At 54.2% G+C, this 22,268-nt stretch overlaps 6 protein-coding genes across 6 annotated transcripts; 3 read left to right on the forward strand and 3 right to left on the reverse strand.

The window, feature by feature from the left end:
- Positions 1 to 1,485: 1,485 nt before the first annotated feature.
- On the forward strand, positions 1,486 to 4,002 carry MSB2 (multicopy suppressor of a budding defect; the record flags this gene model as incomplete). Its single annotated transcript, XM_062877516.1, has 1 exon — positions 1,486 to 4,002. The coding sequence occupies one exon, from the start codon at positions 1,486 to 1,488 to the stop codon at positions 4,000 to 4,002; it is 2,517 nt and encodes an 838-aa protein (XP_062733294.1).
- A 1,367-nt stretch (positions 4,003 to 5,369) lies between these two features.
- Positions 5,370 to 7,955, forward strand: QC761_303720 (uncharacterized protein). The gene is made up of 3 exons (XM_062877517.1): positions 5,370 to 6,239; positions 6,297 to 6,644; positions 6,705 to 7,955. Exons 1-3 carry the CDS (start codon positions 5,795 to 5,797, stop codon positions 7,673 to 7,675), a joined length of 1,764 nt encoding a protein of 587 aa, XP_062733295.1. The 5' UTR covers positions 5,370 to 5,794; the 3' UTR covers positions 7,676 to 7,955.
- Positions 7,956 to 8,133: 178 nt separating this feature from the next.
- QC761_303740 (uncharacterized protein) lies at positions 8,134 to 11,601 on the reverse strand. Its single transcript, XM_062877518.1, has 5 exons — positions 11,042 to 11,601; positions 10,493 to 10,968; positions 9,058 to 10,439; positions 8,881 to 8,996; positions 8,134 to 8,829 (listed from the first exon to the last, which is right to left on the reverse strand). The coding sequence occupies exons 2-5, from the start codon at positions 10,745 to 10,747 to the stop codon at positions 8,273 to 8,275; spliced, it is 2,310 nt and encodes a 769-aa protein (XP_062733296.1). The 5' UTR covers positions 10,748 to 10,968; positions 11,042 to 11,601; the 3' UTR covers positions 8,134 to 8,272.
- A 154-nt stretch (positions 11,602 to 11,755) lies between these two features.
- Positions 11,756 to 15,635, reverse strand: QC761_303750 (uncharacterized protein; the record flags this gene model as incomplete). The annotated part of the gene is made up of 3 exons (XM_062877519.1): positions 11,756 to 14,288; positions 14,343 to 15,227; positions 15,298 to 15,635. The coding sequence occupies 3 exons, from the start codon at positions 15,633 to 15,635 to the stop codon at positions 12,383 to 12,385; spliced, it is 3,129 nt and encodes a 1,042-aa protein (XP_062733297.1). The 3' UTR covers positions 11,756 to 12,382.
- A 524-nt stretch (positions 15,636 to 16,159) lies between these two features.
- QC761_0051490 (uncharacterized protein) lies at positions 16,160 to 17,670 on the reverse strand (the record flags this gene model as incomplete). The annotated part of the gene is made up of 2 exons (XM_062872483.1): positions 17,030 to 17,670; positions 16,160 to 16,252 (listed from the first exon to the last, which is right to left on the reverse strand). Exons 1-2 carry the CDS (start codon positions 17,471 to 17,473, stop codon positions 16,160 to 16,162), a joined length of 537 nt encoding a protein of 178 aa, XP_062733298.1. The 5' UTR covers positions 17,474 to 17,670.
- A 2,075-nt stretch (positions 17,671 to 19,745) lies between these two features.
- Positions 19,746 to 21,647, forward strand: QC761_303760 (uncharacterized protein; the record flags this gene model as incomplete). Its single annotated transcript, XM_062877520.1, has 2 exons — positions 19,746 to 21,241; positions 21,309 to 21,647. Exons 1-2 carry the CDS (start codon positions 20,996 to 20,998, stop codon positions 21,645 to 21,647), a joined length of 585 nt encoding a protein of 194 aa, XP_062733299.1. The 5' UTR covers positions 19,746 to 20,995.
- Positions 21,648 to 22,268: the final 621 nt, after the last annotated feature.

Genomic DNA, 22,268 nt, shown 5'->3' on the forward strand with positions numbered 1-22,268 from the left:
ACGGCGGAGTCCGTTAATCTTGGACAGCTTCTCCTCTTTTCTCCCCAGGCACCCGAAGCCTTTTCCACCCTTCTTGCAGCCCATTCCCAATGATATTCCATGGCTGTCTGTGGTGGCTCCATTCCATCCACCACCGGGCGGGCGGGCAGCGCAGGTTCAACGCGCGTCTCCAGCGTTCCCGTCTCGCAGAACCCCGCACTATTTTCTCAAGATATCACGATATCTAGGAAGGTGGTCTGTTAAGTTGTAGCAAAAGATGGGCTGGGTGTGAGAGTGAGAGATTAAAGCAAGGTGTCCACCGTTCGCTCCTCCTCCTGCTCCTCCCCTGGGGCACGGTCTGGTTTTTAATTTTTTGAACTCGTGGTGTCGCCGAGAGGGGCCCCTCCGTTTCAGGCGTTTAATCTCAAAGTCACTTTGCATAGACATTGGGGTCCACAGATACCCTCTAGCCTAACGGCGCCCCAAGCCAAGCTGGGAGCCCTGGTTCGTGTAATATTCCCACTGCTACCCTCACCTGCACCCTTGCTTGCAGCACAGCACTCCAGCACTCCGCCCCAGAGGTCTGCTTCCCCCCCCTTCCCTTTCCCAGCCCCTTGTGCCCTTGTTGTTTCTTCCGCTTCCTTTGGGGCTATCCTGCGCCTTTCGTTCGTTCGTACGTTCCTTCTTCTTACCCCTTCCCTTCTCCTTCTCTCCCCCCCTTCCTGCCAGTCGACATCTCCAACCCGGCGATTCTCTTCACCAACAAGTCCAAGACGACGTCGTTGCCACCAGACAACTCCGGGCGACTCGTCGACTTGTCCACCGAAGAAGACCCATCCCACCGGCGACCCTCCAGATGCCCCTTCTGACATGACCCGTGGACGCGATTACTCGAGACCACGAAGGTGAAGCACCAAGAAAAACCAGCAAAAATTCAAAGAACCACCCAATTGGACGATATTTCGTCAAGACACTCTTTTTATCGCACTCGACGACCGAGTCGCAGCAAATTGTGAGTGAGTGAGTGAGTGAGCGAGTGAGGGCTGCATAAGGGGTTTAGGGGCGTACAAGAAGCCGGCCGACCAGTGCTGCGACCACGAGCACGGGAAAAAAGACAACAGCAATCTCTACCGTCTGCAGGGTCGATCGTGGGGATCTTTTGATGCAACTGAAGTCATCAGGGAGCAGGAAACCAGGTTTGCTAACCAAATGTCATCACGTTCAGAACACACATACACACAGACATATACACACACTCGTTGATACTTTGTTGTCAAGTACATTCATTATTCCATCCTGACAAAGTGAGTGTTGCCTCACAAAACACGAGTACGGGACCGGCCCAGGGTGGCGCTGACAATGCATTGTTTGGGAATTGGCAGACACAACCACATACACCAACTCACACTTGCACACTTTTGGCGTCGGCCTCAAGGCTCATTCGATTCAATTCAATCTAACCAGCTTCGAAGACGCGAAACACACGCATTGGAAAACAGTGGGAGAATGAGGACAGCATCGGTTTTGGTGGCGGCCTTGGTGGCGGCCTCGTCGGCAGCTGCCGAAGTCGCGACAAAGCCCAGGATCTACTTCCCGCGACACGTGAAGAGGCAGTTTGGGAATTCGACATCATCTAGCACGCTTGACCCCGAGTTGAGCGGGTCAACCGCTCTGACAGAGAGCGTGAGGACAACAGTTGTGATTACTTCGGTTCCTGTCGCCACTGTCACCATCACACCAACATCAACTTCGACCCCAGATCCCCTCGATGATGAAGAGGAGGAGGAGGAGGAGGAGGAGGAGGAGCCTATCGTCATTGTACCCAGTGGTATTGTCACCAGCAGCACGTCCACCTCTGTTAGCGCGTCAGAGTCTTCGTCGGAATCTGTGACTGAGTCTGCGACGGATTCGGCCACAGTTGCGTCGTCAACTCCGGTGGATGAAGAGACCACCACCTCTACGCCGACTGAAGAGGAACCTACAGTGACTCCGACTGCGTCCGCGACAAGCTCACAGACTGACCCCGAAGAGACGGAGACCGCCAGCGAGGAGCCCGAGGAGACCCCTACGCCTACTCCTACTCCCAGCGTCGGGCCGACCGCTCCCTTCAGCAGCAGCAGCAGCAGCGTCGATCCCGAGCCCACCGTGTCGTCTACTGACGAACCGGAGCCTCAGGTCACAACCAGCTCTGAGCCCGAACGCCCGGTGACAACCAGCAGCACTGAACCCGAGCCTCCAGTCACCACCAGCACTGAACCCGAGCCCCCGGTCACCACCAGCACTGAACCTGAGCCCCCGGTCACCACCAGCACCGAGCCTGAGCCTCCAGTGACCACCAGCAGCACCGAACCAGAGCCTCCAATCACTACCACCGAGCCCGAGCCACCCGTTACTACCAGCACCGACCCCGAGCTTCCGATTATTACCACCAACAGCACCTTGCCGGAGCCACCAATCACGACCAGCACCTTACCTGAGCCTCCGATCAGCACCGATGTCGACCAACCGATCATCACTACCAACAGCACTTTGCCGGAACCCCCCACCACGACGACTGGTCTCGATCCCGGCCCTACCGACCCAGTAACAGATGATCCTACTACTTCCGTCACGGATCCGGTGACGGATGGACCTTCCTCTGTCACCACCAGCGATGGTCCAGTTATCACCCCGGACCCCGTGACAGACAACAGCACGACTACGGAACCGCCCATCACTGATCCACCACCGTCAGATATCACTACTGCGCCCACGACTATCCCAACTGACGACCCGGGCTCTATCAGCACCCCGGGATTCGGCAACACCACAAGCCCGATCACAGAGCCAACAGGTGGCTCTTCGGAGCCTGTCACCGAGCCAACAACTGTGATTGATACCACCTCTGTGCCAACTGGAATCGTCTCCACCCCGGGCGCCAGCAACATCACCTCGATCCCCATTACCAGCGAGCCTGCTAGCGAACCTGCAACACCCGGCCCTACCACGGTTCCGTCGACTAGTGAGCGTGTTACCAGCATCGGTGTCATTGGAAGCACCACCCAGTCGGCACCATGGCTTCCCACTACCATTATTGTAGCCCCGACCCCCTCGACGACTGCATCAGGCGCCATACCCACGACTGCTAGCGGCATCCCCACCACCTTCCCCAAGGCTATTCAGCCCGAAAATGGGAACGATGTGGTGCCGCAAGACACCGACTTGATCCAGATTGGCTTCCGTGAGGGATACAACTACCCCTTCCTGGTCAGCGAGAACAAGGCTGCGGCGCAGATCTTCAAGTATCTCCCCAAAGCGCTGGCCGAGGCTGGACAGTTTGACATGTCAAAGGTCCAGGTTAAGAGACTGGTGCCTTTGGACACCCAGAGCTCGCTGGGCTACATCACCGCCTGCGCCATTGTCACGTACCCGAGGTCCATGATCGATGCCTTGTCTGCCGACATCAACTCCCCCAACGCTCCGCTGTACAGAAACCCCGACATCCTCGTCTACAACCTCACCATGCAGATCAACCCAGCCATCCCCATCGAGTACGGCTCCGTCTACGAGGGTGAGGGGATCGGTGGAGTCCCCGGCGGTGGCGTCCCAGGCGGCGGCGGCAGCGGCGGCGACCCCTTCGGCACGGGCGGCGACACCAACAACCCGACGGGATCCCAGCGCGGAACCACCGCCGCTATTGCCGGCGGTGCCGTCGCTGTGGCGGCCGCGTACGGTGTTGTCATGTTTGTCATTGCCCGTCGGTACAAGCGCAAGAAGCAGCTTCACCGCCGCGCCAGCTCCATCAGCAACCCATCCGACATGCGGGAGACGCCCCGCGGCGGCAGCCCTGCGCTCATGGGTGGGGCTCTCTTGAGCAGGGACTTTACCGGGTATGGTGCTGTGGTTACGGGAGGCTCGGGGTCCGGGTCGACGGGGCAGCCGGGTGGTCGGGATAGCCACGGTAGCGGGCGGAGCGGCGCGGGCAACTCGGGACGTTTCATCTCTGCTCCTGTCGCGGCTGAGAACTCGCTTGGGTGGAACTGAGAGAGAGAACGAACAACCTTTTTTTTTTCTCACGACCTGACCTGACCGCCATGTTAAGAGCCTATCACCGCACCGCACCGCCACTGGGTGTGTGTGTTGTTGTTGTTGCTTTTCCGATCCCGATACAAATTACTGTTATTATTATTGTTCCTAAGCAACAGACGAATCCACCCACCTTCCCTCCCTCAAGCGACTACGACGATGACGACGAATCTTATCTTTTGACGTTTGAGTGGTGAGCTGAAGAGCGAGAATCCCGGATCTTTTTTTTCTTTCTTTCTTTGTCAATTTTTCTATCAGCTTCGATACCCCCCGGGCGGTTTTTAGCGCGTGTTGTTGTTGTTTAATCGAGTCTCTTTTTTGTCTATCAACATCTTTTATCACGGAAAGGCTTCGAACCGGGATACCAACTCTTGTATAGAACAGACGGAACAGATGGGCATTCCTACCTCACGCGCGAAAAGATTCTCGTCCTTGTTCGTCAACCCCAATCAAACCTCAATCAACAACCGCAACGTTACAAACCAACCAACCAATTTTTTTTATTAAACCTGTCACAACTTTTTTTGTTATTTACCTTACACAAACTTATTTACTACCTTCTTGTTTTATACACGCTCTTCTTTTGTGGAGAATATGGGACGGGATTTGGCGGGCGAAAAACAAAAATTGGAAACCCCCTCGCTATCTATCTTACCGGGGTCGTATTTAACTTGTTTTTTTGTTTGTTTGTCTCTTTGTGTATAAAGACTGGATTTGGGGAAGAGGAGAAGATGGTGTTGGAAGTTTGTGTGATATTTTGAGAACTTTTTTTTCGCCTCGCCACTGTTTTCCTGCAAAAGTAGGAAAGGGCAGTCTGACCCGCCTTTTGTGGTTGGATCTGTTTTGGTGGGGGGGGGTTTTGATTAGTATTAATACCTTTTTGATGGGAGGAGACGGGATGCGGATGGGAGAGGGGGGTGGGGTGAAAAAGCGGTAGTGGTGGATTGGGTGACGGGAGGGTTTTTGACACGACATTTTTATTCTGCTTGAGTTGAGAGACGAGGATGCTATCTACAGCCAGTCAAAAGGGGAACGCAGGTTCGCCCGATAGGTTGGTGGAGACGTTGTTGTCTTTTGGAGACTTGAACAACTGAGCTTATGTATGTATATAGGCAGACAAGGGGGGTGTTGTTGTTAGAAATCTGGATGAGAATTTTGAGGTTGAATAACTGCTGGGCTTGCTTCAATTGACAATGTGACTGTTGACATGAGATGAGATGAGTGATAAAGGGAGTGTTCAGATGGAAACGGTGACTGGGCGACGGTTCGTGCTACGGGGAGCTAATGCCTGTTGTCATCTCAACGTTCATGTTTGAGTCTGGAAGCCGGAGAATTGAGGTGCTACAAGCAACCAGCTTGAGATGAAACTGAGATGCTGAGGCAGAGAGCAGGCAAGCAGGCTGAAAAGGAGGAGCAATGATCCAGAACAGTGGTGTGTAAAATGAGGGGTGGATAAGCAGTTTAATTGGCTGGATTGAGCTGCTGGTCCCGATGCGGACAGGATGCGTGCGCCGCAGGGACGATCACCTTTTGATCCCATGGGGAAGCCTGAATTTACGTCTTGTTACCTCGTTCTCATCGATCAGTTCATCGTCACTCAATCCTCGACCTTTTGCAAGGAGCTGCTATCGACGTGCTGGTGAGGATTGAGAGAGCGCGACAGCAGACGACCACTTACACCCCTCAGCAAGGCTCCGCTGGCGCGATTCCCTGACAGCTCTTACCATACCTGGGCGGGATAGGTGAATGAATGACTATGTTCAGCAACTACACCTTCGACAGCGGCAACAAAGAACAACCAACCAACAACAATGGGGCCATCACCTCTTCCAATTCTTCAACGTCAGCCACAACCAGTGGTGAAAACAAGAGAAAAATGATCATCACACCTCCCAGCACGAGCACGGCCTCTTGGGAGTCTTCATCATCAGACTCGCTTGAGAAGGGCGGGGGCGAGGAAGAGTATGACGACGATGACCCCTTCGAAAGGGGTAGGGGGAAATACAACCGGAGTCGAAGACAGGATGTTGACGACGGTGAGGAGCAATCACCCATGACAGTAAAGAGGAAACCCAACCCAAGAAAGGAACTCAGCTTCACTGCCGAGGAGGAGAGGGCTGTAGTAAGAAAATTTGACAAGAAGGTGGTGGTTCTCATGGCGGTGTTGTACATGCTTGCGTTTCTAGATCGGTCGAGTATGTTTCCCTTTTTTTTTTTTTGGTGTCCACAACACATAACTGACAAGAGGTCAGACATCGGCAACGCAAAAATAGCCAACATGGACAGCGACCTCCAATCTAACCCGCCAAACCCGCAGTTTTATTCCCATGCCCTCTCGTCGTTTTATCTGGCGTATCTCCTGTTTGAGTGGATGGCTATTCTTTGGAGACTAATACCGGCGCATATCTACGTCTCGGTGTTGGTAGCCTCGTGGGGAGTGGTGGCTTGCCTGCAGGGGATAGCGACGAGCTACCCTGTGCTCATCGTCTTGAGGTTCTTGCTCGGGATCGGGGAGGCGGGCTTCACCGGGGTGCCGTTTTATTTGAGTTTTTTCTTCAAGAGGGAGGAGCTGGCTTTGAGAACGGCGGTTTTCATCTCTGGTAAATCACTAAGCCCCCCATCTTCACCCCAAGTTGGTCTGCGACACTAACTCAACCAAGCCGCCCCCCTAGCAACCTCCTTCTCCTCCACCCTCGCCTTCGCGATCACCTCCCTCTCCTCCCTCATCCCCCTCGCCCCCTGGCGCCTACTCTTCCTCCTCGAAGGCCTCCCCTGCATCCTCATCGCCCCGCTCGCCTACTCCCTCCTCCCCTCCACCCCCTCCACCGCCCCCTTCCTCACCCCCCGCCAGAAGAAAATCGCCCGTTTCCGCCTCCCTCCCCCATCCCCCCCTTCCACCTCCTCCAGCCTAACCGCCCTGCGCGACCCGATAGCATGGACAACCTCCCTGATAGTCCTCCTCACAAACCTAGCCTACTCCTCCCTCCCAGCCTTTTTACCAACGATCCTAACCTCAATGGGCCACACCCCCCTCTCCTCCCAAGCCCTCTCCGCACCTCCCTACCTCTTATCATTCCTCGCAGTCCTGATAACAGCATACCTATCGGACCTCTACCGCACCCGCGGCCCCTTCCTCGTCTTCCACGCTTGTTTCTCCTGTGCCGGGTACCTCCTCCTATCCCTCTCCCAATCCCTCTCCCTCCCCCCCGGCAGCTGGGTTCGGTACTGTGCAGTCTTCCCAGCAGCAGTGGGCTTCTTCAACGTCGTCGTCCTGTCGATAGCATGGAACGTCAACAACCAACACGGCGACCCCAAAGCAAAGAGCGTGGGGTTCGCGCTCATGCAAGTAGTTGGACAGCTTGGCCCGTTGGCAGCTACGAGGTTGTATCCCGACCGCGACGGGCCGTATTACACCTTTGGGATGGGGGTTTGTGCAGCAGCGATGGGGATGGTGGTGGTTTTGGCGGTGGGGTTGAGGGTGTACATGCGGAGGGAGAACCAAAAGTGGGAGAAGGAGCAGGGGGAGAGGGGTGGGGAGGAGGGGGTTATGTTGATGGATAGGGGGGGAGGAGGTGACCAGGAAAGGGGAGGAGGGGAAGAGGAGAAGAGGGTGTTTAGGTATATGCTTTGATTTTTTTTGTTTTTTTTTTGGGGGGAGGGGGAGGGAGGGAGGTTCGTTTGGAAGATTTGGTTGCAAAATTCCATCTTTTTAATAATGGGTTTCTGGGTATGGCTTGGATGGGAATTGGGTCCGGAAGCATTTTATAGCACAGTTCAAAAGGCATGCACCAAAGGGCAACCATTTGGCAGGGCGATTTGGATGGACACTTTCTTCTGTTTGGATGCTCATGGATGGAAAATAGCAAGGGTTGCATAGGATATTATAATCTACCACCTTCACCTTTCTCACACATCATCTCAACCACCTTACCAATCCACACCTGTCCCATCTTCACGTAGACACAATCTCAAAACATACAGCACACCAAATCCATTACTATCTCTACCCCTAAAACTATCACATCCCGTCCAAATCAACACCCTCGCCCCAATCCATGTACTTCTCCCATGCCACTACTCCCTCCCCAAACGCCTCAAGGCAACGCAATGAAAATCAGCAACATAAAAGTCATGCATACATATCCCTTCCCCCTGAAAAAAAAGATAAAAGCAAATAAATCCATCGCCATAAGTAACCATTCCATTCTGTTATGTCCCATCACTGTCCTCACGGCTCCAAATACTCATCATCCTCAGGCTCCGGCATCCCGATCTGAAACCTCGCCGCCATCATATCATTGAACCGCCTGTAATCCGCATAGAGCTCATACCGCGGCAGCTGAGCCATCTCCTGCATATATGCCTCCTCCTCCTCATACGGATCATACCCGTCCTCATAAGGCCATCCCTCATCTTCAGATTCGACATTCGACTCGGCATCAGAAGGTGGTTCAATGCCCGCGTGCTCTCTGCCAGCCACATCGCTGTGGCCGTCCCTGTCTCGGTTTTCCCTATCATCACTCCCTCCATCATTCTCACCACCGCCACCGCGCAACCCCTGCCCCGGAGGTGAACCCGAGCCAGTGGCATTACCCCCACCAAACACCCCCATCGCCTCCGTCTCAAGCTCCTCCTCAAGCTCATGATCCAAATCCTCATCCTCGTCTTCCCCCTCCTCCTCCTCCTCCTCATCAACTTCATCCGACTCAGACACATGCTCATCGCTATCATCATTCTCCTCAGCATCCGGATCATCCGAGTCGTCGTCGTCGTCGTCATTGTCGACTACAACCGTCAGGACAAGAGCAAGCTCCATGGGAGAGAAGAAAGGCGTACGAAGTGGCAACAGATTGTTCAGCATCTCCCCGGTCTCGTCCGAGTTGGAGTCATACTCGTGGTCAGCCACCTTCCAGAAAGCCGTCGGGCCGCAGGGGCCGTGTTCGCTGTAGTCCCTGTGAACGTCCAAAGTCAACAATGCTGTTTCTCAAAGCACCCAAACCAGAAAAAACCTACTTATCAAACCAATTCCCAACAACACCCCTGGCAGACCTCCTCCCACCAAGCTGGAACCCCTCGCTTTTCCACCGTTCCTCCCCGTCATATATTGAATACGTCGTCCACCTCACCTCCCCCTCCCTCGTCATCCTCACCGTCCCCCTCAACTCCGAATCCGCATTCCCATCCCAAGACCAGTCCAGCGCCCTAGACTGTCCCTCAAAATGAACAACCGGCCAGTCCTCATGATCTCCCGCCTCAGGATCCGCAGGCTCAATCTTGGTGGCATGAACCTTCATAAGAATAAGCCTCACCGCCTCACCAGTATTCAGCGGCTCCCTCGGCGCTTCGGCCGCCTGACCCTCCCCCTCGTGGTTGTGAAAGTTGAAATGGAAAAAATCCGTATAATCGAGGAAGCAGACAACCCTCAACCAAGTCCCCTTCACCCCATACGGATCCCTCTTTGCAATCTCCTCCAACTCTAACCTCCTCTCCCTCTCCTCCTCCTCTTCCTCCTCCTCCTCCTCCTCCCCCCTCTCCACCTTCTTATCCTCCAAACTGGCAAGCGCATTCTCCGGCACCCAAGGGATATAACTCCCCTCCCACACACCCCCAAACCTCTTCCCCCAGACATGCTCCACCGCATCAAAAAACGCCAACCCCTTCGCCCGCAAATTCGTCCCCAACACAATCATAATCGCCTCCGCCTTCTCCCAATCAACCCTCAACCCCTTCCCCTCCTCCCCCTCGGGCGTATAAAACGGTCCCCAACCCGTCTCCTCCCTCTTATACTCCCGAATATCATACACCTTCGCACAAGCAGTCGCATAAGCCCTCTCAGGCAAACTCCACTTCTTCAGCGAGCTCCCGCTCGTGACATCCCTCAGCAAGTCCTGAATCCCCAACAAACAATGCAAATGTGCACTCATCCGCCTCCTCTCCCTCTCCTCCTCGTCCACCACCTCCCCCAACGACCTCCTCACCGTCTTCGGGCTGATGACAGGAAAAGGTCGCTGAGGGTGCTTCGGAATCCTCTTAAAAATCGTCGACTGGTAAAAAAACCCTTGAAGAACCCCATTCCAATTCTCATCAAACGCCGACCTTGGCGCCTCCTCCAGCACCCGGGCCAGATACTCACAAGTCGCCGATCGATGGTACGTCTCCGCATTCACCAACCTCGACGGACCCTCCTCAACCCCTTGCTCAAGAGAAGGGATATGACTCAGCAGTCTGGTTATAGTCCGATGAACAAACGGCAGCTCCCGCATAGCCAACTCATTGGTCTTCGTAAAGTCCCCATCATCAGGAATAAGCCACCCCGCAGAAACAACCTGCTCCAGATGAAGCAGATCCCTCACTTCCTGAACGAAATCAATGCCCGTCGCCGAGGCTGGTTTGTCCTATCCATCATATCAGCAACCATCGCCCTTTTCCCCAACACTAATTCGCTTACCAAAATCCTGCAATAAACATCCCTACAAAGCGGGTTATTCCCCTCGATAAAATCCCTAAACCCTTTACAAACCCGTGACAAGTTCCCCAAGTCCTTCGGGTCAAGAAGGGAGAGTATCCCGTGGAATAACTCGGGCGGGAGGCTCAAAATGCCCACCATCTCGTTGTCGGTTGTTGTCGTGCTAGATGAAGAGGAGGAGGTGGTGGTGGGGCGGCAAGTCGGGAGGTGACTTGCGGTTGAGGATGTTGATGTCATGAACCGACACACACGCACATACACACACACACACACACACTCCAACCAAAGTTTAATGATTGGAAAAAAATGGTTGATTTTGGGGAAAGTTGTTGGGCGATGGATGGGCTTGTGTGTTCAGTGGGTGGTGACGATTATCCGTTTGCCGCCGCCCCGGAGTGGATGTGGTGTAAATGTCGGTGATAAGAGCTCCCTAACCACCGGGACCGAGCGAAGGTTACCTAACCCACGGGCATCTGTCAGCAAAGCAAGCGTCTAACGTGATGGAACTCGCTCAACTTGATCAAAACTTACACTTGATGTTTTGTTTTGTACACAGTTGTCGATTATTGGAATCTGTGTCAGATTCTGCTTTGCATTTGATTACTGCACTGCAAAGTTGTCCAGCTGTTGCGACTTGGAATTTGTTCTCCAGATTTGCCCCTCAGATGGTGGTGACTTGGACCCAGCTCCTCAAGCAGGCTACAAAAAAAATGGTTTGTAATCCTCAAGAGCTACAGGCACCTACGCGGGGTTCCTTCTTGCCACTTTTTTCCTCTCGTTCCTTCCCAAAACATAAAAGGAGCGGCAGGCAAGCTGCTTTGTGACCAGTACCTACCAGCTGTTGGGGCAGGAGCCCGGGGAGGAGCCCCTACGCTGACCTAGCTAAAGAAGCAACAGCAACCCCGCACTTTTTTTGGCGGAAGGAGCTTGGGAGCTGCCGTCTGAACTTTGGGGGACATAGGTATGGCGTCAGTTTCGTCGGCTTGGACCTAGCTTTCTACACACACGGTGATGGGATATGCGGTTGACTTTTGCATGACAATCCCCTCAGAATATCATGCAAGTCCGAGTAGTATATAACCCCCACTGCCAAGATCCAAGACATGTCGGTGTCTGTCGGTGACTTTGTCGAGTATAGGACGTGGGGGTTGAAGGTGGTGTATGTACGTACTGGTCCTATTTGGATCGGTACCAGGAGTTTCAGCAACGAAGGGACAGCAAGGGGGAGGGAGTGTGCATTTAATACCTGACCTACACCTCCTCATCGCCCTTGACCACAATAAGAAGCAGCAGCATGGCAAAAATGTATCATCGATTTGTTTTTCTTCTTCCTCTCATGTCAAATGCTATGTGTAATCGCCCAATAAAACAGGTCATGAGCAAAAAAGAAAACAAAACCCAAAAAAAAAAAATCAAGATAAAAAATAAGGGGTATAGTGTTTTAAAAAAGGAGCTCAACAAGAAGAAGAAAAAACTCGATGTGCGTGTGAATGTTGTTTGAAGTAGTAATATGCCCCCCCCCCCTCCCTCCACGTTCTCGCTTGACCTGACCACCTAGGTATATGCTTTCATCCCCGTATGCCTCCCTCCTCACCACCCTCATCAAGCCCTTTCCGTTGGGACTTTCCGTTTTAGTATGCCATGGCTCATTTTCATAATAATAGGCCCCACTCATTCCCTTCCAAGTGTCCCTCCATGTGTTTTCGCAATAACAGTATAAACCCGTCTCAAAGATCATAAACAGCCACCACACACTCCCTCCGTCTCTGGCAAACACCTAGCAAGCAAGATGAAAGGCCTCTGCGAGAAACCCCTATACAACCCCAACAAAAGCAGTTAACCTTCCCGTATGTGTGTAAATTACCACACCAGTTAATGCATCTGCCCCATGTTCAGATTAATACAATTGCTCAGCAGAGTAGCACCCTCGTGGAGCAGCTGCCACCTCGTCACCTCAAAGGTGTCCTTCAAAATCATCAGCATAGGCGTGTTGTGGCTGATCCCCTTCATAGTCTTGAGCTCCTCTGGCGACGCCGGGTTGCCATACTTGGCCAGATACTCCCGCATCTGACGGACCTTGTCCTGCTGAGTGGTCGGCACAGGCGTTTCCGGGCTGGAACCCTCGAGAGCAAACCCATAGCACCACACCACCAGAGCGGCAAAGTAGAGAACCCAGGGCCTGTTGAGCAGGACGTCGTCACGGGCCGAGTAAATCTCGTCGTACCGGCCGTATCCGTTGGAGTTGGGAGTCGCCACTCGATCAGGCTGGAGCACCGAGTTCAGGAACTTGAGGGCGTAGTACGTCGCGTCGCGCGCCTTTGCCGTTGGGGCCCACTCTCTCATCCGCTTCGAAGCGCTGGAAACATCCTGCTGCCCAATCGCTCGACCGAGCAATCTCTTTGCTCGCGCGTGCATCTGGCAGTCGACGATGTCCACGTGCATGGCCATGTGGGCCAGGTGGTGGAGGACGATCCGGCTCTCAAACACGACATTGGCTTCGCTGTGGTCGGGTGTGTGGAAATAGGGGTCGGCCGACGCCTCGCCGCGCTTGAACAACGTCTTGTCAAAGTCACCCTTCCACGAGTCGAAAGCCCTCGTCAAGGTAGCCCGCCACTTGTCCCGCCCGCCGAGAGCTTGTCCGACCGGGCCGCCGAGAGAGTTGACTTGAAGATCTCTCTGGTTCATGTGCCAACTGACGCTGAGCAAGCCGGCCATCAGAATGGTGCGGCCAAACGAGTTCGTCTGTACCTCATGGCCGCTCAGTGTCCGCTTGAGACCTTCCAAGAAGGCGACCGGCTTGTTGCCCACAGCCAAGAGCTGTGACTCGATCCTGCCCACCTCGGCACCGCTTGTGGCCTTCCACAACTTATCGTCACAAGGCAACGGCAGGCGCATCTCGTGGGCCACCATGACGGTGGAATGTCCAAACATGGTGGCGTGAATAGAGTCGATAACAAAGGCGGCAAAGGCTGCACGCCGCGTCGACTCGCCAGCGATCCAGTGGTTCCACCACTCGCTCGGAGTGTGCGCCATACCCGATGTCGACGAGTGTCTGGAGCCGTTGGTCTTGTCATCTCTGGGATTCGGTGGCGAATCCAAAGCGGACTTGCCGATGAGGGCTCGCCCGCGACGCATGAGAGTGATGGTAGTGGCATGGTGAATATGTGCCCTCTCGTGAAGCTCGCGGGTCGAGTACATCTTTTCGTATAGTTCGAGCAGGAGGAGCGTCTGGAAAACCCACAGCTTCGCCGGCGGCCGGCAGTTGGGATCCTGGAACATTTCCCACCTGAGATGCCACGCCAAAAAGTTGGAGAGCTGGGCACCAGCCTTGGTCACCTTCTGACCGTGAGTCTTGTCAAGACAGGCGGCACCAATCGTCATCATGGCAATCAACAGCAGATTCGGCGTCTTTTCTGGGGAGAAGGTCGGCTTATGCAAGATGGGAACCTGATCGCTAAAGTGAACCCAGTAAGAGCCGATGTACGCCTGCATCATCTTGCGGCTGAGCATATGTGAGTCGTCGTTGCGATCGCCTTCGAGGATGCCTTCGCGTTGCCGCTCGACTGGCGCCTGGCCATTTTCGTGGAATCTTTCCTTGATAAACTCGAAGATCTCGGCGCTCTTCTCGTCTGAAATGACCGACTCGGGGAGGTTTTGATCCAAAAGGTTAGTGACGGACATGATCTGCTGTGGTGCTGTTGAAGGTGGGAAGTAGCCCATCTGGCTTGGATCGTTGCCGTAGTAAGGCACACTAAACTGGCTGGAGAACTCCCCATAGCTATGAAGACAAGTCAGCACACAATGGACCTTGAAGGCGAGTGATAAAACTTACTTGTACCCTCCCCCTTGAATCGGCACAGCCATTGGAGAACCATCCGTGTGTGCGGTGTTGAACAGGTACGCCATGAAATCCTCCGGCATGCCGACATAAGGCGACTTGTTCAACATGCTGTCGCTGCCAAACACGGGCATGGTTTGAGGCATGGCCATTTGATCGAGCAACATCATTTCACCTCCTGGCTGCTGATGCTGATCATTGTATTCGGTCGAGGTCGGTGGCGCATACGCCTGCTGCTGTTCTTCACGATCAACACCCCCGGCTGACGAAGTAGGAAACTCGGATGGCGGCAGACTGAATGGAGGGAAGTTTTGTGGTGGAACATAGGACATCCCGCCCGCTGACTGGGGAGTTCCCGATGGCTGGCTGTGGTATCCTGGCTGGTTCGAAACAGGTGATAAAACGCCGTAAGGACCAACGCTGGTCTGAATGGAAGGCCGTTGAGGACCGCCTGGAGAATGAAGTGGCTGTCGTTGAGACATGTGCCCGTAGTTGTTATGGTCGTGGTGCATGTAGTCGACGGGACCGTTGGATCCTCCGTTTGGATAGCCAGCCGGTGGCGTGTTGGCCATTGGACTGTACGGCATGCCGTCCTTTGGAGACTGAAATTGCATGGTCAAAGCCCGGCCCTTGTTGTATGCCGTGCCTGGCCTGTTGACTTCAGGAGAGGCAGAGCTCGCCGTCATAAATGGAGATCGGTTGTCTGTGATGGGTGAGGCTTGACTCATCAGCGAGTCTTTCCGGTTGAGAGCAGACCCCTTTGCCGTGTGTCGGTCCTTGTGACGATTGCAAAGATCGAGCCGGACGAAGGTCCTCTGGCAGTCACCGATGCCGCACTTGTACACTTGCTTCGGGTTATGGTTAAGCTGATGGCGGTAGCTTTTCAACAGACAAGGAGGTTAGTACAGAGACAAACTCATATTGACACTCAAGATTTAAAATCACATACAGATGCTCTGCCCTCGAGTAGCTCTTCCCGCAACCCTTCTCAGGACACTCAAACTTCTTCTCCTGGCCCTTCCGGCTTCGCCTCCGTTTCCGCGCGGGGCCTTCCGAGTTGGACGAGTGAGCACCATCCCCGCCATCCTCGGCATCATCTAGATCGAGACCATCCACATCTTTGTCGTCAGATCGGCTACGTGTGCGACCTCTCTCATGGTCTTCGTGCTCCTGTTTTATGTTTTCAGGAGGCGTGGGCTCCTGCTGAGGGGGCATGGACTGCATAGTTCGCGCCGGTGGTGCTGGAGGTTTGATTTCACTTGGCTGGGATGCGAGAACAGAAGCCATGTTCTCTCGCAGAAGTGATTTTCCAATCGGAAGACACCGGCACTGACTGGGCTGCACGGTTGAATGAGTAGCTCTTGTTCAGTCACACAGATCCGGGGTAGGAATACTGGGGAAGGTCCCGAGTGAATCTCCGAAATGCCCGGCTGGCAAAGTGTGACGATGGGTGATGAATCGGGATGGTCCGCAGGACTTACAACACAGTGTGTGCGTATGTAGGTGAAGGGCCGCTCTGTAGAGTAGATATACGCTCGATGGAGGTGACACGAGGTATAGGCAGACGTGCTGTGAATCGATAGGGTGTGGGTTTTTGTGGTGGTATGGACTGCTGTATATGTCGCTCAAAGACGCGCCAGAGAGGGGAAAGAGAGGTGTTCGTGGAGTTGGGGGACTCGCTCTCGACCTCACCAAGAAACCAATAGGGACGAGGCTCACGATATCATGGCAGGCAAAGCTCAACACGGCGGGCAAAAGTAAAGTGACCGGCGCCTCCCGTCAGAACCAAAAAAAAAAAAATGAAATTACTTTCAAACAAAGGAGGCAAAAAACAAGAGCAAGCCCGCCAGATGCCGCTGCGCGTCGGAGAAGGCCTCTTCAGTAAAATAATGCGGTTTCTTGGTCTGTAGCATAAGATCAGCGACAAGAGCTTTTGGGAACCGATGCGGGAAAATGAACGGAACATCGCCCGCCAGCACCCAGCCAGCGGACCACTCAGTACGGGGCACACATTAGGAAAAGGGCCTGGACAACCGAAGAGCGAGCGGGGGCAGCCGGGGTACGACGTGGTATGGGGGTAGGGGTTACTGTATGTAGAGGGGGGTGTGGCCCGAGCAGCATCAGAGCATCTGCAAGCAAGCTGGTGGACCAAGCGCTCGGGTGGAGCATCTTTGCTGGAACAGCCAGGGGGACCGGGGAGGGACGAGGGATAAAAAAAAAATCTTGGGTTGCCTGTGAAGGAGGAGAGGAGCTGGTTGTCCGACCCTTTGCCCAGCCATGCCACCGAGGTCAGGTAGGTAGCTGACCAGCCTGGACTGGAAAAGCGGTCCCTTCCTACCAGCCGCGGAGCGAGGGTGGTGAGGAGACAGGAGAGAGAGAATGGTGTATCTTCAGCACCTTCGTCTTCACACATGGTCCATCTCGGCAGCGCATTGTCCAGGCATATTCGGCTCCCTGCACAGGCGATATGGTTGCGCACAGTCCAGCTGTCGTGGATGGCTGCTGGCTGGCCCGCTTCAATCTCGTCCCGAGCATCCATGCCCATATTGCCATCCGAAATGTTTTGTGGTACTCGAAGAAACCAGCTTTGGAGTCTCGGGAGTGCTTGGGCTGATGGGGTCGAAGGGGGGCTGAAGGGTTGCGGATAAACACTGGAGAAGAAGAAAAACGAGGATACATACCTGGCCGCGGGTAGCGCACTCAGAGAGGCAAAGTGTAGCGGGACAAGGGACTTGGACAGACAAGGCTAAAGAATAAGCAGAGTCGTAATCCGCACGGGGTTGGTGGGAAGGACCGCGACGAAGAGGGGTCTGTCGAGGGGTCTTATTGAGGGTTGCTGTCGTCGATGCGGTGCGATGGATGGAATAGTTGCACGGGACCTGACGTCTGCGTCTTTCCCCGGACTGCTGAGGCTGTCTGTCCAACCTCGGCCTCCCGTGGGTCAGGCAGTGGTGTTTCTGGGGAAGAGCGGGAGAAGAAGAATCAGAAGCGGCGGCAGTGTGGGGGTCTCGAGGTGATGGCCCATCCATTGGGGTTTTATAAGAAAGGGACGGCTGCCCAGAGAGGCCGTGTGCTGCCGTGGCCGAAATGGGGTCCCTGAGGACTTTCCTAGGATCCATGCCCATGCATCTGCACCTCAGTTCACGCCCATCTCACCATGTACCGGTTGATGCCACTCCTGGCTGCCACATGCCGCTAGGCACTTCGGGATGCTCATCCAGCTCTGGGTAAAATGTCTTGCTGCTTTCTACTGGATTGCTAATGATGATGGTAGATCCCAGCTGGTGCCGCTGGGGAGGGCGAACCGCAACCAGATTCGGCCGTCAAGAGGTTCGTTACCAGATGTGTCTTGTGTTTGAGGACACCCATGGACACAGCATGTCAGGGTATCCGGCACCAAGGCGCGGGGCTCTCCAACTGGCGGGGTCCCGAAAAACCCGCTCTTTTTCTACCCAAGTACCTACCGTGAAGCTGTAGTGCTGGGAGAAGGGAATCAACCGTCAAGACGGGGACTCCACGGTGGTGTTGAAGGCGCCCAGAGGTGTGCCACATGGCCAAAGACCGGAATTTGCAACGAAAATGTTGAAAAGACAATCTACGATCCCGAGGACCTGGAAAGGGTGCGCCGCGAGTTCTCACGCCCGGCCGTCGCACGGAGATGACGGCTTCCACACAGTATTCTTGCGCGGCTGGCCTGATGCGGCGCAGACACTTGAGTGTTGGGGTGCCTCGAGGATGCTGGGTGTGAGTGGGGGAACAGCCAAGCGGTAGCCAGCCAACAGGAGACGAAGTATTTAGCCTCCCAGGTTGGTGTGTGAAGCAAGACCCTCCAGGGCTACTCGCAGGCTGCGGAGGTCATGCTCTTCACTCACACTTGGAGGTCACTCACAGTCAGAGGTAAGGTAAACGAGACCCGCCTCTCAGAGAAAGCCGACCATCGCTCTGGACTTCTGGCACCACCCCCCTTCATCTCCTGAGCCCCGCTTTCTTGCGTTAACGGAGCGTGATGTGGCCTGGGGCCTCTTCATCCCATCACAATGAGAGCGGATAAACGCCGAATTCGTTGACCGTCTCGAGTCCATGATGGCTCATGTCTTTGAAAATCTCTTTTGGATAGCTCTGGGCACCCGTCGACTTTTTGATCAACGTCTTTGGAGTGAGCGCGGGAGCGCGGCGTGGGGTGAATTCTGGCAGCCAAGGGACAAGGGTCGTCCCTGGACTCCCTGCCACCCGTGGTCCGTGGATCGGTTCGTTTGCTGAAGAAAATATGGGGACCCGGGGTAGATCTGTCTGATTGGCGGAGTCTTCCCGCTATGGGGAGGCATTGGCTGGCAGCTGGCCCGCTTTTCCTTCTATCGATTATCAAACCAAAAATCATTTCGAGACATTTCATATTTCATTCTGTGAACACCGCTTCATTCTCTCTGGTCATTCTCAAAGACAATTCCTCTCTGAGAGGACTCGGTCAGCCACTAGGTTCAGACCACGCCCAATCCCGGATTCGGTGTACGTTCAACAGCTGGCACAAGGCCCACAGGGCGACCTCAGCTTCACCAACCACCACACCCACTCAGTGCCACTCAGAATCCAACAAGGTTAGGTTGGGGAACCAAGAGCCGTAGAACTCGATTTTCCCGCAAACCGAGTCTATTCTTCCCACTGGACTTGCATATGGAAAGACGCCCCATAATCTGAGGCATCAGAATGCGCACACGATTACAATCAGCGTGTCAAAGAGCCATGGACAGCCAAGGGCATCACTAGTCTCGTGTGACCCCCAACTTTTTTTTCCAGCAGCGTTCCCAAACAACTTGGAAGGCGTGGGACACACCCTAAGAAGCCACCATTTGTTTTTTTGTTTTTTTGGGCTGACACACGATGCTGGTCATGTCAGGGCCCAAGGCTCTGGGCACGCGACTGTCATGATTCACCCAAATCCACACCACTGGGACAATGACTTTGCTGCGGTATTTCTGGCATCGAATATTCTTCGGCATCCCCGAACTCCATCAGGAACACGCAACAGTGCTCATGATTTCATGATACCTACCCAGCCGAGATGGTGTGAGGTGAAGTCGCCCCCGGCAGTACCCCGCAGCTTCATAGGTAGAGCGGCTCATCGATCTGAACTGAATCTCACCAGCCACCACTCGAGTTTTGTCGTGTGCGCTAATGCGGACAAGTCGTGGGGATCGTGGTGGCCCTCGAGCAATGCCGTTGAGAAACGCGGGATGTGGGCAGCAAACCCAGGACGATCCTAGGTGGTTGTCAGCCTCGCTCAAAGTTGTAACACGAGCCCTCGAGATTCAAGTGCGAGAACAAGCATTGTCCACATCGCACCTGACCGGTTACGAGGTCAGTGATTTGCTGAAGAAGCTCCAGATGCTGTCTGGGCGGCGAAAAACCACCAAGGAAGCGCCACCGTCGTCCTAGCTGCATGCAGGTCGACCGAAAGGTGAGGATGTTGTACCTGAAGGAGGAGGTGTGTACACCCTCTTGGTGTAGTAGAAGGTCTCTTGAGAACAGCCATGCCTCGATTCTCTCAGACATCTGAGACGTAACGAGCCCACGAGTTGCTCATGCTGTGGAACACCTGGGAAGAAGGGGGCATACACGTGCACAGCAGCATGTCAACTCGCTGCCTGCCGAGACATTCGGTATTTTACTATGTTGCCACGTAGGTGTCGACCCTCAAGCTACCTATGGACGTAGAATAGATGCCCTCTGCCAGTGGATCCCTCTGAACAGCCGAGAAGCCAAGCAGGTCGGAGATTCGCGAGTTGCGTGACCAGGAACGCGCTGCGTGATGCACGTCAAGCAGCTATCCGAACAAAACCCCTCACATCATTCTGCGACTTCAACCCCACGGCCCACCACACAGACTTTTGGGGTGCCTGCCGAACAAATAATTGCCTGGCCAGTGCTGTCGGCTTCAACCGAAGCCGTCGCTGTCGAGGTGCGACGTTGTCACTCATCCTGAGAGGCGCCGAGGGGAACGAGACAGATTCGACAAAGATGGGATGACAAGTACGAGGCAAATAGGAAAGCCGGGAGTGCGGGCCTAGTCAGCCATCTTCCCGTGCGAGCGATCCAAAGTCTAAACTTTTCTGGGCCAATTGCAGCTCCGCGAACCTCTTCCATTCTCAGCTCAATCTCACTCTTCCTGGAAAAACTTTCAGAGATTATACATATTTCCAACACCACAGCCATAGCCGCTTTGGTTAATAACAACTTTACACCACTCCTCGGAGAGAGCAGCAACTCCAACATTATGGATATGGATATCACGGCAGGCAACACAAGTACTACAAAGCCAAAGCGGGGGGGGGTTCCAATGACCTGGGTTAAAGTGGTAAGGTCCCCTGCTTGACTGACCAATTAGGGCCCGAGCTTGGCCGAAAGGCGCTGTGTCGTCAGAGCTCCAGGGATCCCGCGCTTTTGCCTTGCGACGCAGGGCTGGCAGGCAATCTTTTCCGTCCGAGAAAGTCCCCTCTTGTCTCCCCCATGTCCACTTCGGTCCAGCAACTGTACAGCTTCCTGTCGTTGTTTGAGCTTGGTTGACTCCTAGGATGTGAGAACCTGCCTCGGGGAATCAAAGTCTATACTCTGTACATTTCTTCTTAGGTGGCTCAGCACCAATCCACAATATGGCGCCCGCGAAAGCCGCCCGGGGCGGTCAGGATGACTCCAAGACGGACACACCAAATACAAAGGAGAAAAACGGAGGGCATTCACACCAGTCCAACGGAAAGATGCGCCGTGTCGCAAGCAATACCGGTTCCAACCTGAAAGAAGTCACCAATGTCAGCGCCACGAGTGCTCCGACGATGGCGACAGCGGCTGGCTCGGCCACCACGACGGGTGCGGGTGCGCAAGGGGCGAACGTTCCTGGTGTAAGACTGCCTACCCCTTTTACACAATTTGTTGAAATTTTGCTAACTTTCTTCTTTCCAACAACAGCTCCAATGGCCTGCCTTTGATCGCGAAGTCCTCCACGCCTACCGCCGAGCCTACCGATTGAGAACACCGACCACCTTTGCCAGCGAACACCACCAATGGGTTCTCACCCAACCTGGGAGTCTAGGTCTCTACTCGCCGACGATTGCAAGACGAAAAGAACTCCGAAGACAAACGACGGATCAGCTGTCGACGGCGGTCAGGAAACACTTTAATGGTCAAGGGGCGCAAGAAAATGACATTATCGTCGAGTTTCTACACAAGATCAAGACCCGAAGACCACAAAGGCCTGTGAGGAAGCCCAGAGAGTATATACATTTACCTCCTGAGCTCGATAAATAATATTGTGGGCACAACAAGCATGATAAGGCTATGGCTCAGCATTAGACGGGGAGGAAAGAACAGTACTCCTTTGGTCTAGTAGAGTGGGAATGCTTGGATCGGTCGGCACTACACATTATGTACGGACGGACGGATGGGTGGAATGGAATAGGACTTATGGGTAATGGGATGGAAAGGGATACCTGCGACTACTACTACTACACCGCAAAAGGGAGTTTTCGGCGTTAGGAAGAGTTTTTTTTTTTCGTTTTTTTTTGTTTTCCATTCTGTAACAGTCCTTTGCTATTATTCGGGCTTTGTTTATAAATATATACCAGGCAGCATGAAAGTCTTTTTCGTGTTGTGTATGGCCAATAGATATACCACTGTACCAAATGGTTAATGATTGCGACATTGCGATAGAGCCGAGGGACAACCACCTACCACCGACTGAGAAGAATCCCGTCGCGTGTTTTGCGTGCTGTGTGTGGGCCGGGTTTTTAATTGAGAAAAGTCGCGGGTCGCGCTCGTCGCCGCCGCTCGGACCAAGTGCCGTGGGGTGGGGTCCGTAGAAACTGGTGGTGGTTTCTACAGGTGGGCAGCGATGGTACAAACCCGCCAATAAGCGGGCTTGGAAAGGTT

This window comes from Podospora bellae-mahoneyi, chromosome 3 (assembly GCF_035222275.1).
Source record: "Podospora bellae-mahoneyi strain CBS 112042 chromosome 3, whole genome shotgun sequence".
Taxonomy (NCBI): Eukaryota; Fungi; Ascomycota; class Sordariomycetes; order Sordariales; family Podosporaceae; genus Podospora; species Podospora bellae-mahoneyi.